Genomic DNA, 17346 nt, shown 5'->3' with positions numbered 1-17346 from the left:
TCCCAAAACACAAAACGCCGTTGAATCAGATAGGGCAAAGATTGGGGTAGGAGACCATTGAAGCAGCATGAACATACCCGTCGAGCTCGAGGCCGTCGGTCGACATCTCGCCAGCGGGGAATCGCCGCCGCGGTGCGCCTGTCTGAAATAACAGAGCAGCCGCCGCGCCGAGCTTGTGTGGAAGAGAGGCGAATGCCGAGCCAACCTGGTCGCGTGGCTCTATCTGCTCCACGGAGGTCACAAGGCCCACTTTACATGTGCTGATTCGAAACATCAATCCTGTCCCAAACAGCTGGTCCAGCCGAAGCAGTCATCCCGCGGGCTGAAGGAACATCTGTGTTGGTGGGCTGAACACCAATACGCCTATGCGCGCGTAGGTGTATCAAGGGCCGTATCTCACCCACTAGCCCTGCCACGCTGCTGCAATGAAATGACAGATCAACAATCCCAAAGCCCTTTTTGACGGACCAGATTGCAGCCTGCCTGTAGCCCGGCCACCAAAAGCCCTCACTTCGACAGAACATCCTACAATCAGTTTACAACCGGGATGAGTCGAGACGCACGGGCCATGAGATATTGAGATTGGGAGAAGAAGATCGACGAAGGGACGGACGGACCTTGCGTGGGGGCTGCAGCAGTCCATCTGCCTGCCGGCGCTGTCCGCCTCGCAGAGCACGGCGAGCTCCTTCGGCAGCCCGCCGCTGCGCTCGCCGAAGGTGGCCACCGGGGAGATCCCTGTGTGGGGAGGGGGAGGGGCAGGGGGTGTAGGAGTAGGCCGGCGGCGAGGTGTGAGGGAGACGGGGCGGTGGTTGGTGGCCGGCGGCCGGCGGCGGTGGAGTGGAGTGGGGCTCGGCTTGAGTAACAATGAAAAACGAGCCCAGCCCAGCCAGCCCATTATCAGATGTGCGGGGTCGAGCCTCAAGAAAAGAAGAATAAAAGTTTCTCAAAAAAGAAAAGGAAGAAAAAAAAACAGACCAAATCCTCGGCACTCTCTCTACCAGCCGGCTGTCGTTCCCCTTTCTCTCGCCGCCGGCGCCACCACGCCGCCGCGCCGCCATGATCCGCCTCCGCAGCTGCGTCCTCACCCACCTCCTCTCCTCTCCCTCCGCGCCGCCCACCCCATTCCGTCTCCACCGCCTCCTCTCCGCGGTCCCGCTAGCCGTCCCCCCAAACCCTAGCTTCGCCGTCGAGGACTACCTCGTCGCCACCTGCGGCCTCACCCGACCACAGGCCGTCAAGGCCTCCGCCAAGCTCCCCCGCCTCAAGTCCCCCGCCAACCCCGACGCCGTGCTCGCCTTCCTCGCCGGCCTCGGCCTCTCCGCCGCCGATGTCGCCGCGGTCATCGCCAGGGACCCCAGGTCACTCTGCGCCAGCGTGGAGAGAACCCTGGCGCCCGTCGTCGTCGGGCTCTCTGACCTCGGGCTATCGCGCTCCGACATTGCGCGCCTTGCCTCGCTCGCCGTCCACAGATTCCGCAAAGAAGACACAGTCTCCAAGCTGCAGTACTACCTGCACCTTTTCGGCTCCTCGGAAAACCTCCTACGGGCCATGAAGTTCTGCGATTTCCTCTCGCACAGCCTCGAGAAGGTGGTCAAGCCCAATGTCGTCTTCCTGCGTGAGTGCGGGTTAGGTGCTTGCGATATTGCCAAGCTGTGCATCCAAAGACCGAGGATGATCACCGCCAACCTGCAGCATCTCCAGGCGATGGTGGCATGCGCCGAAAACATAGGTGTGCCCCGTGGTTCTGGGATGTTCAGGCACGCGCTGCATGCCGTTGCGTTCATGAGCGAGGCGGAGATTACAGCCAGAGTGGAGTACCTGAAGAGCACCTTCACGTGGACCGATGCTGAGGTGGGCATTGCTGTTTCTAGGGCTCCATTGATGCTGACAAGGTCCAAGGAATCGCTGCAGCGTAGGTCTGAGTTCTTTATCTCCGAGGTGGGCTTGGAACCGTCCTACATTGCTCAGCAGTCGGTATTACTCGGTTACAGCCTAGAGGCCCGGCTCAGGCCCCGGTACTACGCTGTAAAGTTTCTCAAGGAAAATGGATTGCTCAAGCGCGACCCGAGCTACTGTACTGTTTTCAAGGAGACTGAGAAGGTATTCAGGGAGAATTTTATATGCCCTCACAAGGAAGCTGCACCACACCTCGAAGAGGACTATGATGCCGCCTGTAAAGGAGAAGTGCCGACTAATTTCAGATTCACATGAGCCAATAACAGGCTATAACTATGAGCTGCTTGTCTGCTGCTGTATGTCTCCTAGATGCTGGGTTGTTGCTAATGTGTGATTAAACTGATAATTTGGTTCCTGAATATTGTTATATAATGCCATCATTCAGCAGAGAAGAAACCATGGATTGATTATGAACTTTTTTTGTCCCCCTTCATGTTTTTAAACACTAGTATTGGAACTAAGTAAGTGTGAGATCAGGCCATTCTGCAACGCATTAGGATTTCAATTTTCAAGTTAGTTGCTGGTGCATTGAGACAATGAGCCAAGGTAAGTCTCCTTCATGTGGTTAATGCACTCCTGATGTTTTTGTAATTCATAGTGGATAATTGGAGGAGCAATCTGTTGCATGTCCAAAATTTAGGTAATAGTCTTTTGGGAAGCAGCTGGAGGGGGTGTTGCCTTGTGGTGTTAGCATTTCCTATTTAGGGCCCAAGGTTAATTCACCTGGCTTTAGTTTAATCTTTTTTTCAATTATGATTTGATATACAAATATCATTTTGGTTTGTTCATACACAGATTCATAGCGACCCTTTTTTTTTGCTTCAACTAACTATTCATTCAACTAAAGGAAGTGTCTGGAAGTGAGTTCTTCTTTAATTGTATCGATTTGGAGCCATTGTATCAACTTGCTGCTAGTGATGTTATCCAGACAAAGAAGAACTAATTTGTACTGTGTTTACTGTGGATTTTCATGCTCTGCGCCATGGCCATAAAATATGTGTATAGTGTGCATGTCAGCTTAAGATTTTTAGTTCATTATTCTGTTTTGGTCCTATGGATAATTCTGTGTGCCAAGCACCACCAGGAGTTTCACTAGCAGCTACTTCCTCCATTTCTAAATATAAGCCTTCATAGAAATTTCAGTACGGACTACATACGGATGTATATAGACATATTTTAGAGTGTAGATTTACTCATTTTGCTCCGTATGTAGTCTATATTGGAATTTCCAAAAGGGCTTATATTTGGAGTGGTCGTTATTTCTTGCTTCTATGTTTGAGCTAGCTCTTCTTTAGTTTGGCTAAAACTGAGTGCTTGTGAATATAGTCACCAAATAGTTGGTGTCATATACATCCATACTCTGAATACATGGTCTGAATATCGGCAGAGACTGCAGGTTCTTAATTACTCCCCGTAGTATATTTGTTTGCTCGAAATGCTGCACATAATCTGCTAGCTTTTTGGGGCAGATTACACATAATCTGTACTTGAATTGGTTTCCACCATCTCTGGTGTTCATCTGGAGAAAGATATCATTGAAGGTCAGTGACGCAGAGTAAAATTTGATACTTGTGTCTATGATTTTCGCCAAGGGAAAATTAAGGATTTGAACCATGTTTGTAGTTTAACTTCTATTTTTCAAAAAGATTGGTTGTAGTTGCCATGGTCTGTTTTTTTCTGAAACAAAGTAAGCATTTCAAGCTGACCATACTTAAACCTTTCATACATCCACTCATCTGTAGATTAAGTTTTTGCTACGTGTCATTTTGCTGTGTTGTTAACGCTCTAGTTATTTTACTTGCCAATGCAGGGCTATTGAAAGGCTCCTGAGCGTAAGAATTGCTTTTATTGGAGATGAACCTTAAAGGTGTGTGATTGCTCAACTTTCAATGACCTGTTGTTTCAGTAAGACACAAACCTGTTGATGTTAAAAAGGCCCAGCGTCGGCGGAGCACACACAAAGACTCGCGCTCCCGCTCGCGCAGGGACCGCCGCCGCCGCCAGCTGATCTCCCTCCTCCGGCCACCTCCGGCCCAGCCAAGCACAGATCCGGGACCCTCCCGGCGTCCTCTCCATCCATCTCGAAGCCCGGCGCCTTCTTTGCCGGCTTTCCCCCCGCGGAGGAGTTCGAGTCGGGCCCTCCCCCTCTTCCTGTCCCGCTACCGTGCGGCCGCACCGGGGCGCCCCTGCGGGCTTGAGCAGGCCCCCTGCGCCTCCCTCTCCTCTCGCCGCCGCCGGAGGCGTCGCCGGGCAAAGCCCTAGCGGCGCGGTGGCGGCGGGACCCCTCGGTCGCCGTTCTCGAGAGCGGGGGCGGCGCTGCTCCGCTGCTCCAGGCGGTGATGCTACGGGAGGGTGGTGGCTGGCCGTGGCTGGGCGTGCTCGGCTCGGCTGGTCGTGGTGCCCAGTTGGGCGCTGCTCGACGGGCGATGGAGGCTGGATCTCGGGGCGGCGGCCTCGGGACGGTGGTGGGTGACGACGATTGCGGTGTTCACGCGGGCGAAGCAGTGGCCGTGGTATGCCAGCTGGTCCAGCCGGCCTTCGATGGTGGGGTGTCGCTGCGGGTGAATACCATGCCTGACTGCGATCGGGGTGACGATGGCGGCGTCCACGGGCGTCGTGACCCTGTTGACGGCGCCGTCGCTGCAGCTCATCCCCTGACTGAGTTTCCGGCTGTGGGGACTCGTGGATGGCGCTAGTCCAAGATGGTGGTTGACGGTGTTGCCGGGGCGGCGGCCCCGGGTTCGGTGGTGGTGGCTTCGGCTAGGGGGTGGTGCGTGTCTGGCCGCGGTGGATCGTGGGATCCCGTGGCCAGAGTGAGGTCGGTCTCGGCAGAGGTGGTGGTTAGTGGGCGGCGGTCGGTGGTGGCAGGTGGCCGGCACATCTCCGGGAGAAATCCTTGCTCCGGTCTTCACCGGAGCCGACAACGGCGGCGCCCGAGGGTGCCGCGATCTTTCTTGGATGCGTCGTCGTGGAGGTGCTCCTCCTTCTACCCATGGCTTTGGCTCCGGAGGGAAACCTCAGATCCGCTGGATCGGGCGATGGAGGCGTCTTAGCGTCTTTCTCCTTCTTGCGGGCATCGTCTCGGAGCCGGCTACGACCGAGAGATCAAATGAGCCAGTGTTGTGATCTAGCATTTGTATCCAACGAGCCAGTGTTGTGATCTATTTCAGAGTGTAGTATCAAATGGATGATGCCTACACCAGAATTACTTAGCTTTCTTTATCAGGATTGTATTAGAGTGTGGAACTGTTGCTTCTTGGTATCATTATTTGCAAGTGGCACATGTCACTCTTAACCGTGCTCATTACAAAACAAAACTACCCTCAGATATACTCCCTCCGTCCGAAAATACTTGTCATTAAAATTGACAAAAAGGAATGTATCTAGAACTAAAATACATCTAGATACATCCGTTTTTATTTATTTCGATGACAAGTATTTCCGGACGGAGGAAGTACGAGGCAATAGAATGGATCTTACGCAAGCAATCTCTCTTCCGTAATTTATTCATCTGTACACCATAGAGATAACTGTTATAATTTCTGGGCTTGATTCAGAGTGGTGCTCTATCTACTGTCGGCACCTTGCCTTCAATTTAGTAGGTATATACTAGATTGATAGATGTATCGTGATTTCCTTAACTGTTCTTCCTTTGCACGTTATGAAAATTGTTGTACGATGGTATGTAACTATAAAACATTCTGTTGGTCTTGGTCGCATATGCAGGGTTATTTTTCCAGCCAAGTGGACCCCCATGGTTTAATTGCTTCTAGAAGATATGACATCTGTTTTACAATCTTCCATCTGAAGATTGCCTAGCTTCATGACTCATGAGCGTACATCAGATCAACAGAGCGCAAGCACAGCATGCTGGTTCTGGGCTATCTTGAGAGTCGACGAGATTGACATTGGCTGCACACTCATGATCCCTAAAGCTATGGATCCTAGGAATGTGGAAAACCTTAATCTGAATGCGGCTTTGCAGCACCAAAGAAAGCAGCCAGCTGATTCCAAATATCCCAGTGACAGGTTCATGTCGAAGATTCTTTGAAGCTGCCGCTCGAGCTAAGATCTGGTTGTCCACCTCATATATCCTTTAACACCTGATTGTGTTCTTCCTACATTTCCCTGCAAAAGATATCTTGGTTGGTTGCTTCATTTGTTAACATTGCCATGGCATTGTGGCACCATCTGCGTTCTCTGTGTACATTAGTATCATTCCATGTTAAGATCTGGCCGCTAAATGGTTTGCTTTCTTATCTTGGTTCCGTGACGATCGATCATTCAGGGAAAAAAATAAAGCGCCTGAAAGTACTGAGTTTTAAATTCTAAAATATGATAATCAGAAACTCGACATGACAGGGTGTCCTTGAGGCTATCAATTGACACAAGGGGCGGAGTATAATGTAGAAATAAACCTGCAACTGTCTTAGATGCACGTGCAACTCGAGTTTGTGTGTGTGTAGCGTCGAACCTGCTGTACTGTCGTTATGTAATCAGCAGCACCTCCGCCGCGGCTGCATCCCTGCCGGCTACCTCTGCGTCCGCCGCCCTTGCCGCCCTGGCGGCGCGCGCCCCACGGTGTTTCTGGAGGGTGTTGCCCACCAGCGACGGGATGAGGAGGCCTCCTTTGGTTTGGAGGAATTTCACGGGAGTTCCAAAGGATATGATTCTTGTAGCGAATATCCAATTTGGCTCCTGAGCTCATCTACACCATGTGAACAGTAAATTTAAAAACAAATAATAGAAAAGTTCAAAAAATTCCAAATATTTCTGGGTGAAAGATACTTGAGTGTGTGATCTCCGTGCCAATTTTCAGATCATTTGGGCGTCCGAGTAGCTTTCAGCAAAGAAGAAAAACCCGGGTCCAAACAGTGCAGCATAGTAAACTTTTCACAAACCCCAAATTTATCTGTTTTGCTGACAGCTCTTCAATATGGGAAACGCTTGTATACGGCAGGCCGGCGGAACGCTCGGCCGGTCGCACGTGCGCACTCCATCTTGTGCGAAGCGATTCATGCAAACACCCCAACCACAATCACGCAGCTGGATGGCCCCACGACCAAACACAGTTAGGCCAACTCCACCGCTCGCCCCCAAACGGACGTTCATTTTGTCCGGTTTCTGTCCGTTTGGGTAGGGATTTGGGGTCGTGTCCGGGCCTGTCCTGGGATGCGATGGCCGTGCGCCCAGCGCGCGGCCGCATCCATTTGCCCCATCCTGTCCGTCAGGGCAAAAAATGCCCAAATTTGCATCAAAACTAGTTTCCAACCCAAATATTTGTCTGAAAATTAAAATAGTTTTACAACTCAATTGAAATTGTCTTTAATAAAATAGTTTTACAACCAAATCGAAATTGTCTTGACTGAACCTAAATTGGACCAATACATCTATTGGTTGCAAATGTGATCCCAGACGTGCTCAACCAAGTCATTTTGAAGATTCAAATGAGTGTGCCAATCACGCATCTCACGGTGGAATTGGACAAACTGTTCAAATGTGGCCGGGTCTTGGTGCAGGGGCTTAATATTTTCACCTTGATAATCAAATCCTTGGTCAAAGATACTCTCATCACGCTCGTCCTCGACGATCATGTTGTGCATAATCACACAAGCAGTCATCACCTCCCAAAGCTTCCTTTCATCCCATGACAGTGCAGGGTTTCGAACGATACCCCACCGGGATTGAAGCACACCAAAAGCACGTTCCACATCCTTTCTAACAGTCTCTTGCATTTGGGCAAATCTCTTTCTCTTCTCACCTTGGGGTTTCGAGATTGTCTTCACAAAAGTTGACCATTGAGGATATATACCATCTGCTAGATAGTATCCCTTGTTGTACTGGTGGCCGTTGATCTCAAAGTTGACAGGTGGGGAGTGGCCTTCTGCAAGCCTTGCAAAGACTGAAGAGCGCTGCAGCACGTTGATATCATTGTGAGAACCTGCCATGCCGAAAAAAGAATGCCATATCCAAAGATCTTGCGATGCCACCGCTTCTAATATGACAGTGCACCCGTTAACATGCCCCTTGTACTGGCCCTGCCAAGCAAATGGACAGTTCTTCCACTCCCAATGCATACAATCTATGCTGCCAAGCATGCCTGGAAAGCCTCTAGCTGCGTTGGTCGCCAACAATCTCTCTGTATCAGCGGCAGTTGGCTGCCTCAAGTACTCTGGGCCAAACACCTCTATCACGGCCTGGCAAAACTTGTACATTGACATCAGACATGTTGTCTCACTCATACGCACATACTCGTCCACCAGATCGCCTGGAATACCATATGCAAGCATGCGGATGGCCGCGGTGCATTTCTGGTAAGAGGAGAATCCAAGCTTGCCAAGGGCATCCGTCTTGCACTCGAAGTATGGGTCATGAGCAACCACTCCTTCTCGGATACGATTGAACACATGCCTTGACATACGAAAACGGCGACGAAATTTATCTTGCTTGAAGAGCGGGGTGTTGGCAAAGTAATCGGCATAAAGCAGGGCGTGGCCTCTTTCTCTGTTGCGGTTCAAGTTGGGAGCACGGCCAGGGAGTGACCCCCTGTACCGAGGAAGCTGCTGTTGAATATGGTCGTGAACGACCAGTGCAGCCACCACAAGATCTTCATCATCCGACGACGAATCGTCCGACGAACAAAGGAAGTGATGAAAGAAAAACTCGTCTCCACTGTCCATACCTTTGATGGCAAAAAGTCGAACACCTTCCGGTCGTGGTGGCGAAGAGGTCGCGATGATCACCTCGACGCAGCAGGGACGGTTGTCGGCCGGCTACTGGCCGCTCTGGAGCTCTCGTCGGAATCCGCCTTGGTCCGTCGCCGGCAGTCGTGTCTCCTCCGCCACCGGCAAGGACGGCGACGGCCAAACCTCCCCTGATAGACGACCAAAACTACGGCGAAAGCGCGGGCGTGGTGGCGGCCATGTCGAGACGTAGTTTGGTATGGACGGCGCGGGGCTGCGCGGTGAGGAGGCGGCCGGAGAATAGGGGCGGCGCCGGCGGTGGGGCGGGGCGGGGAGAGAGGGTGAAGCGTTGGGAGCGGAGGGACTGCTAGTGTCCCCGACAGGCGGGCCACGGGGGGGACAAGGGCGTGTGTCGCGGCCGTCCGCGTGCGTCCGTTTCACCCCAAACCGAGCGCAAGTTTGGGTCGGGGATGGGTCGAAAATGGACGGAATCCGGACATTTGTCCGTTTGAGGCCGCGCGCTAGGCCGCCTCTTTTGTTCCTTTTACCCCAAACGGACGGGGCCGGACAGGATAGGGTCGTGCGGTGGAGTTGGCCTTAGCCTTATCTCTTCCTGCCGTTGCTCCTTTTACTTCTTCTCCATGGGGACGGCAGCACAGTGCAGCCGGCCAGTGATGGCAGGTACGTCGTGCGCTGTATACTTGATTCCCTCTTCCCTTTTCTTCCTTCTTCCTTCTCCCTCTCTTCCCCTTTCTCCTCCCTCTCCACACCCTCTCCCCTCTCTTCCTCCTCTTGCGTCCAGATTTGGGGGAGACGGGTTTGACTGCCGGCTGTTAGAGACGACAAGCTACTGCGAGCTGGAATGATAGCGCCGCCTGCTGCTGGTGGAGGCATCGATGAACTGTGCGAGTAGGCACTGCAACCCCAGCGGACCGCAGACCAGCAAGGTTTTTTGCTGCGACCATAGTGCCCGTGAGCTGGAACCAGCAATGTTTTTTGCTGTGACCGTGGTGATCGCGATCTTGAAGACGGGCGGCATGATGTTGCAAACACGGCGACTGCAAGCTGGAACCGGCCCATGAGAAAGATACAACCGGCCACAAAAGAGCTTCAACCGGAGATGGAAAAAGCTTCGAGCAGGCACAGTGTAACAGAAAAAGTTGCAACCGTTGTACAAAAAGCTTTGACAGTAGACGAAAAAAGCTTCAAGCATGCACTATGTAATGAAAAAAAGTTACAACCGTTATAAAAAAAAGTTTCGACCATAGATGAAAAAGGCTTCAACCAGCGACCAACATGAAAAAAGCTTCCTGAAGGCTCCCGTTTCCATAAAAGCTGCAATGACCAAGATGAATTCGATGAGGGCCTGCAACTGTCTTAGATGCACGTGCAACTCGAGTTTGTGTGTGTGCGTGTAGCGTCGAACCTGCTGTACTGTCGTTATGTAATCAGCGGTGCCTCTGCCGCGGCTGCATCCCTGTCGGCTACCTCTGCGTCCGCCGCCCTTGCCGCCCTGGCGGTGTGTGCCCCACGGCATTTCTGGAGGATGTTGCCCACCAGCGACAGGATGAGGGCCTCCTTGGGTTTGGAGGAATTTCACAGGAATTTCAAAGGATATGATTCTTGTAGCGGATATCCAATTTGGCTCCTGAGCTCATCTACACCCTATGAACAGTAAATTAAAAAATAATAATAAAGAAGTTGAAAAAATATCAAATATTTCTGGATGGAAGATACTTGAGTGCGTGATCTCCGTGCCAATTTTCAGATCATTCGGACGTCTGAGTAGCTCTCAGAAAAAAAAAACCGGGTCCGGACAGTGCAACACAGTTAACTCTTCACAATCCCCAAATTTGTCTTGCTGAGAGCTCTTCAGATATTCAAATGCGCTGAATTTTTGCACGGACATGGTGAACAGAAGCATCTTTCACCAAAAAAAGGATTTCTTTTTTAATTTATTTACTATTTTTGGTGAATTTACTGTTCACTCACAGGCTCATCTAAGAGCCCCGGAGTCAAAACGCCACATCCTTCTTGTAGGAATTTTTTCTTTAATTCATGTGATGTCAACAAATAACATATCTTTTCCTATTCCTAATCGTAGGATTTTAGATATATGTCATCTCATTTTCTACAAGTTTTCTATTTGTACGATAATCCTATCATATGTATCAAAGGAGTCCTGAAGTAAGCAGTTGTGACCACCGTGTATATGTTCTTCGATAAGTTGCCTAGACCCGGAACTTCCAAGTTACTAGTGATACTCCCTCCGGTCCTCAATAGTCCGCGTATAAGGATTTTCATTTTTTTCCCTTAATGGTCTGCGTACTAGGCCACCGCAGCCAGCCGCCTTTCCATCTATTCCACTACCCTTTTCATCCCATCGCATAATTAGCGCCTGTCAGTAACCAATTGGCACGCAGAGCATGCATGTTGAGGCGTGCGCTACGAGGAATCCAAGGAGGACGGCCAGAGAATTTTTTTTATCTGGTCTTTTCTTAAAATTTGCTTCCTTTTTTGGCCCTTAAAACATTTTTCTTCCTTTTTTGACACTTAAATTTTATTTTGTTCCCTATGTGGCACTTCCGTCAGTTTCGGCTAGTAATGGTGTTAAGTTAGCACAAAAAGACTCTTTTACCCCTACTGTAGTATGTTACCAGATTATTCACATGCAAACAAAGAGGTAATGTGATATATATTTTGTCATGCTTGGATAAAAAAAAGTAGTACTATTTTTTCACTATATGACTAATCATAAAAAAAATATTGCAGGGGACTAATAATAATATATGATGAGTGGAACAATGACTACTCATTCAGCCACTTAGTTGATTAAGAGCTATTCCCTCTGTCTCATAATATAAAAAGGTTTTTTCACTAGTGTAGTGTTAAAAACGATTTTTATATTATGGATGGAATGGAGAGAGTAGCTTTTACCAATCGCGTACGCACGTGAGGTGCCGGCTAGACGTGCGTGCACTGTTCCACACAAAATCAACTAAGCTGCTATCTTGCTATGCTTCTTGTGCTAGCTTTGCACGTACTGGTGCGTGAGCAACCCGGTGATTTGGTCTAGGATTTTAAAAGCAACTGCAGGTCACGAGTGTGGTGAGGAGGGAGAGGCGCGTCGGGACTCAGAACGGGATGCACGCCGTGCCGGGGCTCTCATGGATCGAGCTCTGCAACGCGATTGGTTGGGCACTGGTGCAACACTTCTAAGACATCCATATTGACGCTCCTTTTCTTTCCTTTCTTGGTGACATACTATCATCAGAGGTAAAATTGTCTTTGATGTGCTAGTTAACACCTTCAGATGGAAAAAAGGATGAAAGTGTCGCGTAGGGAATAAAACAAAATTTTAAGTATCAACACATGAATAAAGAAGTTTTTTGGGCCGAAAAGGGAAGGAAATTTTAAAAAAGGGTCAAATAAGGAATTCTCTCGCCAATCAAAGGGCCTGCAATTATTCCTCAGCAGGATACCTGTACACACAGCTCACACAGTTGTGGGGGTAAAAATGTCCAGTTTTTTGCATGGTTGCCTCTCCTCGATATCTGGGATTCCAGTTATGCACAAAGAAAAAAGGACCGGAGGGAGTAATTTGTAAACTGAATAGAACTGTAATGCGGAAAATTCGTTTCTGAGCCCAGGCTCAGCTGCTCCTGAAATCTCAGCCATCAGTTCGCATGTGGATCAGCTCCATTACTTGTATTCTCATCTGCATTCTGATTGTATCGGATGTAAAAGTAATGTGGGCCTGGACGCATTCATTGCAATGGCGTCGCCACTAACCAGGCGGAACAGGCTTCGAGCGAACGGCCCAGTTTATTCCCGTGCCATCCTCAGCTTACAACAGTACTATCACCACTTCATGCACAACAGGATCTACAACACTCTGCCATACGGCCAAAAATCCTATGGGTCTCGCATGATCATAAAAATATTTTGAAAAACTGCAAACTGATTATGCATAACATTTAGCTCTTAAAAATCTTAAGATCTGGCAAAAGTTAGCATAAAGTACTACAAAAGACTTCGACCACTATCACTCAATGTTACAATCTTACAATTGTACACACTATAAGCACTGGGGGAACAAGCGTTAAGCATGGCTCGCAGTACACACCAGAAAATCCTCAAATTACAAATTATACAGGCAAATTAAATCCTCACTTCTAAGTCTGCCCACCACCAAGTGGTCATGTACACGTGTTTCAACGGTGCCCCTCCATACCACAGTTCTTGCATTTGTCAGGCTTGCGGGGCTTTTCACGACGAATATGCTACAAAACCTAGTCCGCTTGCTGAGAGAGTGATATGGTGCTTTCTCACGGCTATTTGTCGGCCTGCCAACACCCCTTTGGTTCTCCGGAGGTGCTCGCCTTGAAGTGCATTCACACTCACAGAACCACCCAAATTATCTTCCTGGGTTGCACCACCATTTGATAGGACTGCAAGGTCGCCATTCCCAGTTAACCTGTCTGCAGTGATCGCAACCTGATGGTCTTCAAATCCCAGACCATCCCTCTTCTCTGCCAATGGTTCACAGCTCACCATTGGACCTTTAAGGCCAGCTGACATGTGCTTGAACGCTTCAGCGCTAGCTTTAATCATTAGAGCTGTGCTCTTAACGCTTCAGAGCTAGCATAGCATGCACGTATAGAGTCGAATGCCTGCATGTGAAAGACTTATGCATGCGTCAAAGATGGTATACCAACTATCTGAACATATATCAAACTATAATTGAACAAACATACTTGCACTGTATGCAAACCACAGCCAATTGAAGGCATATATATTATCCTTAGGACATGGCAGGAAAGCATCCTTGTATGCTTCAACTGACTGCACTCGCACACGAATTCAGTACCGTCACCCTTGATTTTTACCTCTTAAACAACTCTACTAAACTTCTCATGTTTCGCCGCATTGTTGTCCATTGTCACATACTTCTTCATCTTCTCAACCTCCGTAACATTGTATGCAGTACCTTCGATTAGGATTCACCCGAACTGCTCGATCATAGCTCATGCTTGTGTGACACTCTATTGCCAGATTGGTTCTCCTCACAACATGACTCTGTCACTACCAGCATACATCAGCTTCTTTTAATAAAAATTAAAAAGACAGCAAACATTTTGTTCTGGTCTGCGCACAGTGAGATAACATGAGTGAGCATGTTCAAATATTCTGATTGTGAACTGCAAACTAAATACACTGCCAAACCTGTGACGATAGTTTTCGGGTCGGTTCCTCCTATCATCCTTAGAAACTCCCCGATCGAAACTCTTCAGCTGCTCGTGCCTCATCAATACACCAGCCAAAATAACGCTCTGAAAACGGTTGTTCACCCCAACAAAAAGCACGAATTGCATGTCATTGTCGAAAGTGACATCTTCAAAGAACCAGTATTGCATCCAACTGCTTCCATTGGTCCACATCAACTTCTTGACCCTGCTCTCGCTATCGACAAAAAGTCCAGGTCACTTGCAACAATGTCAGCAAAACCCTCCAAAGTTTTCCTCACATCATCGTCTGTCTGCTCATGACTTATCTAGCCACATATGTTCCTCAAAGTCCTCTTCATAAACGCCACCTATGGCCAGCGGACCTTCTCCCCCATTGTCCACGACATAGAATGATTGTTGTTTTCATGATGCTCAGTTATATACTCCCTCGGTCCCATAATATAAGAGTGTTTTTTACACTAATGTAGTATAAAAAATGCTCTTATATTATGGAACGGAGGGAGTAACAGCTATTGTCGGACGCCCGCAACAGGCTTATCAATGCGGGGCAATCGCACCTACAAGACCGATTGTTCTTGCTTCTGGCTTCCCCTGCAATCCACAAACCAGATGACACAAACCATTATAGCTGTTCCGCCCTACGGCACCGTTTGCGTCAAGAATGAAACAAAATTAACAAACTAAAGAGAAAGCAGTTCTCACCGAGCAGCCATAGATTATTTTCTGCACCTTGTCGGCATTCAATCTGCTCTTACCATACCTGATCCCAAAGCCAAACCTCCCACAAGTATGACATGTAGAAGTCGTAGGCCTCCCCGAGTGAGTTGAAAGTCAATCCTAACTCCGATTTTATTAAACTCTTCATAGGCTTCTCCGCATATTTGCAAAATAGATTGCTCCAACAAACTCATCTTCGATGTGCAGGGAGTTCTGTCCAATGGAGCACTCCCCAGCCACAACCTGAAATTACCATGGAGTGATTTCAATTTTCATAATTCATTGGACATTCTTTTTTCGATAAAGGGCGCTTTTATTATCTCGAAATGTAGCATCAAGCGGATACAAAACATTATGAGTAACACCCGGCCTCTGCATAACTAGGATGCACACAGCCCAACACGGAGAGTCTGACAAAATGAATGAAAAAAAACCGACAAATCGGTGACAGTAGAGTCCTATAGACCGACACTATGCCTATGTCGCAAGGGATGGTGGACCGATCCGGAGATTATGCTGCCACCCATGTTGGGTAAAAACCACCGTAGCCACCTGCTCCAACCGCGTACACACCGCCTTGAACAGCGGTTGGTACTCCACTTCTTGTAGTGTAGACCATGTACGAAGCAAGTGCGTACAACGGAAAATAACCTGCAAAGGAGAATCATTTTTATCATTGAAAACCAAATCATTTCTACATAGCCAAAGCGACCATAGTAAGGCGTATGCTCCCACCCGTATTAGCGTTTTGAATTTATTTGGAATACCGTCCAACCAGTGACCAAAAATATTGGCGACACTTATGGGTGGATACAAATTTGACGCTATTTGGATGATTGACCATGTAGTACGTGCAAACTTGCATTGGAAAAAGAGGTGTTTGATTGTCTCCTCATGAGTACAAAAACAACACTTCTTACTCCCTAGCCAGTTGCGTCGTGCGAGGTTGTCTTTGGTTAGAACAACTACCCTACAAAGATACCACATGAAGATTTTAACTTTTAGTGGAATCTTTGACTTCCAAATTTTCTTATTGTTACTCACCGGTACCTCAGAATGCATGAGTGCACGGTACATAGAGTCTACTGTGAATGACCCTGATGTAGTAAGGTTCCAGTGAAACACATCCCGGCCTTGTCTAATATTAATCGAATCCAAACTGGATAAAAGATTGTGCCATGACATAAGTCGGGGGCCAATCAAATCCCGCCTAAACGAAATATTGGGTGGGGATGAACTGAGCACTTGCGCAATAGTATTATTCTTTTCGCGAGCAATGTTGTACAGGGCTGGATATTGTTCTCGAAGACTGGCATTGCCTAGCCAGATGTCTTCCCAGAAACGAACCTCCGACCCGTCCCTTATCGCGAAAGACCCAAAGCGAAAGAGATGTTTCTTTGCCACCATTAGGCCAGCCCAAAAGTGCGAGTCGCCAGGTGTCCAATATGCCTGAGACACTGCCTTTTGGCCTAGATACTTGTTGCGCAGCATGATTTGCCAAACACCATTCTCAGTAAGAAGTTTGAACAACCATTTACTAAGTAGGGCCTCATTCTTGATTTGCAAGTCATGAATTCCAAGGCCACCTTGGTCTTTCGGCCTACAAACCACACTCCATTTGGCCAGTCTATATTTTTTCTTTTCACCATCTCCTTGCCAAAAGAATCTGGATCTAAAATAGTCCAGTCTTTGCAGGAGCCCTTTTGGGAGTTGGAAGAAAGAAAGCATATAGAGAACCATATTTGTGAGGACAGAGTTAATCAAAACCAGCCGTCCTCCAACTGAGAGCATTCTATCGCCACAGTCAGCCATTGTTCACTGCTGAAAATAGTGAAGCACACACAGGTTTGCATGTAAATCGCTTGTTAAACAGATTGAATGAAGCAGTCCATGCTCACAAGCAAAGGAATAATTTATTAAGGGGTAACCTTTTTAGTCCAGCCCGGTGCTTTCAGGATTAGTGGATTGCACGGACCTATTTGGAGAAGCATTCTTTCCTCGTCGTAGTTCGCCTGCGGACCCTCATCTTGTGCGCAACCAGACCTGCCATTGGAATCCGCCGGCATAGCAGGATGGGCATCACAGCACGGCAGCAGGACTAACCGGATCTGGATGCTCAAGGTTGCCGCAAATTCCTCCCTAAATGGAAACCTGCAAGTCGCACCACAGTGGCCGGCGGTGGCGGCGGGGGAAGAGGGATTTGAGGGTCGAAATTTCAGCGCCCGACATCGAATCGAATCAATCAATTGAACGAAGAGAATCACATAGGTGAAACTCACCGGTTGATGGGATCCATAAGGAACTCCAGCGCCGCATCTTCCATCGCCGGGCCGCCGGAAGTAGCACCCGCCGCCGCAGATATCAGGGGACCGAGGTTTCGCCAACCTCCTCTGGGCCGCAAGCCTTCCTGACCCACCGAGAATCGTTTGTACCAATTCCGGACCGTGGCTCAGACTATTGGAGACGTGCTGGTCCACGGATCAGGAGCGATGCGTGACTAACGGACGCCTTGCGCTACGAACATGGCCCACCGTATATAGCGCGTATCCTTGATATTGCACGATCTAGCTCTGACACGCCAGGCGTACTTTCTACCATGCCGAGGCACCAACGAGCGATAGCGATTTTGGGAGCAGCTGAGCCCGAGCACCAAATCGCTGCTCCCCTGTAATGCTTGTTTTCATTTCTTCAAGTGTTGAGTACATATAGGGTCAGTACAGGGAGGTTACACACTTGGATCA

The 17346-nt window shown here is 48.8% G+C and overlaps 2 protein-coding genes across 3 annotated transcripts; one reads left to right on the top strand and one right to left on the bottom strand.

Moving 5' to 3' along the window:
- The first annotated feature begins 963 nt into the window (after nt 1-963).
- LOC123040437 (transcription termination factor MTERF5, chloroplastic) lies at nt 964-3390 on the top strand. Its single transcript, XM_044463279.1, has one exon. It carries the CDS (start codon nt 1057-1059, stop codon nt 2209-2211), a length of 1155 nt encoding a protein of 384 aa, XP_044319214.1. The 5' UTR covers nt 964-1056; the 3' UTR covers nt 2212-3390.
- An 11507-nt stretch (nt 3391-14897) lies between these two features.
- LOC123040436 (uncharacterized) lies at nt 14898-17112 on the bottom strand. Of its 2 annotated transcripts, none has more exons than XM_044463277.1 (3): nt 16885-17112; nt 16534-16756; nt 14898-15256 (listed from the first exon to the last, which is right to left on the bottom strand). In XM_044463277.1, the coding sequence occupies exons 1-3, from the start codon at nt 16926-16928 to the stop codon at nt 15083-15085; spliced, it is 441 nt and encodes a 146-aa protein (XP_044319212.1). In that variant the 5' UTR covers nt 16929-17112; the 3' UTR covers nt 14898-15082. The 2 variants fall into 2 exon arrangements, with proteins under 2 accessions (XP_044319212.1, XP_044319213.1); XM_044463278.1 differs by having other exon boundaries at nt 16581-16756.
- Between the last annotated feature and the right edge of the window lie 234 nt (nt 17113-17346).

Source organism: Triticum aestivum, chromosome 2B (genome assembly GCF_018294505.1).
Source record: "Triticum aestivum cultivar Chinese Spring chromosome 2B, IWGSC CS RefSeq v2.1, whole genome shotgun sequence".
Classification (NCBI taxonomy): domain Eukaryota; kingdom Viridiplantae; phylum Streptophyta; class Magnoliopsida; order Poales; family Poaceae; genus Triticum; species Triticum aestivum.
The sequence above is the reverse complement of the archived record's forward strand: the minus strand, read 5'-3'. Positions and strand labels throughout refer to the sequence as shown.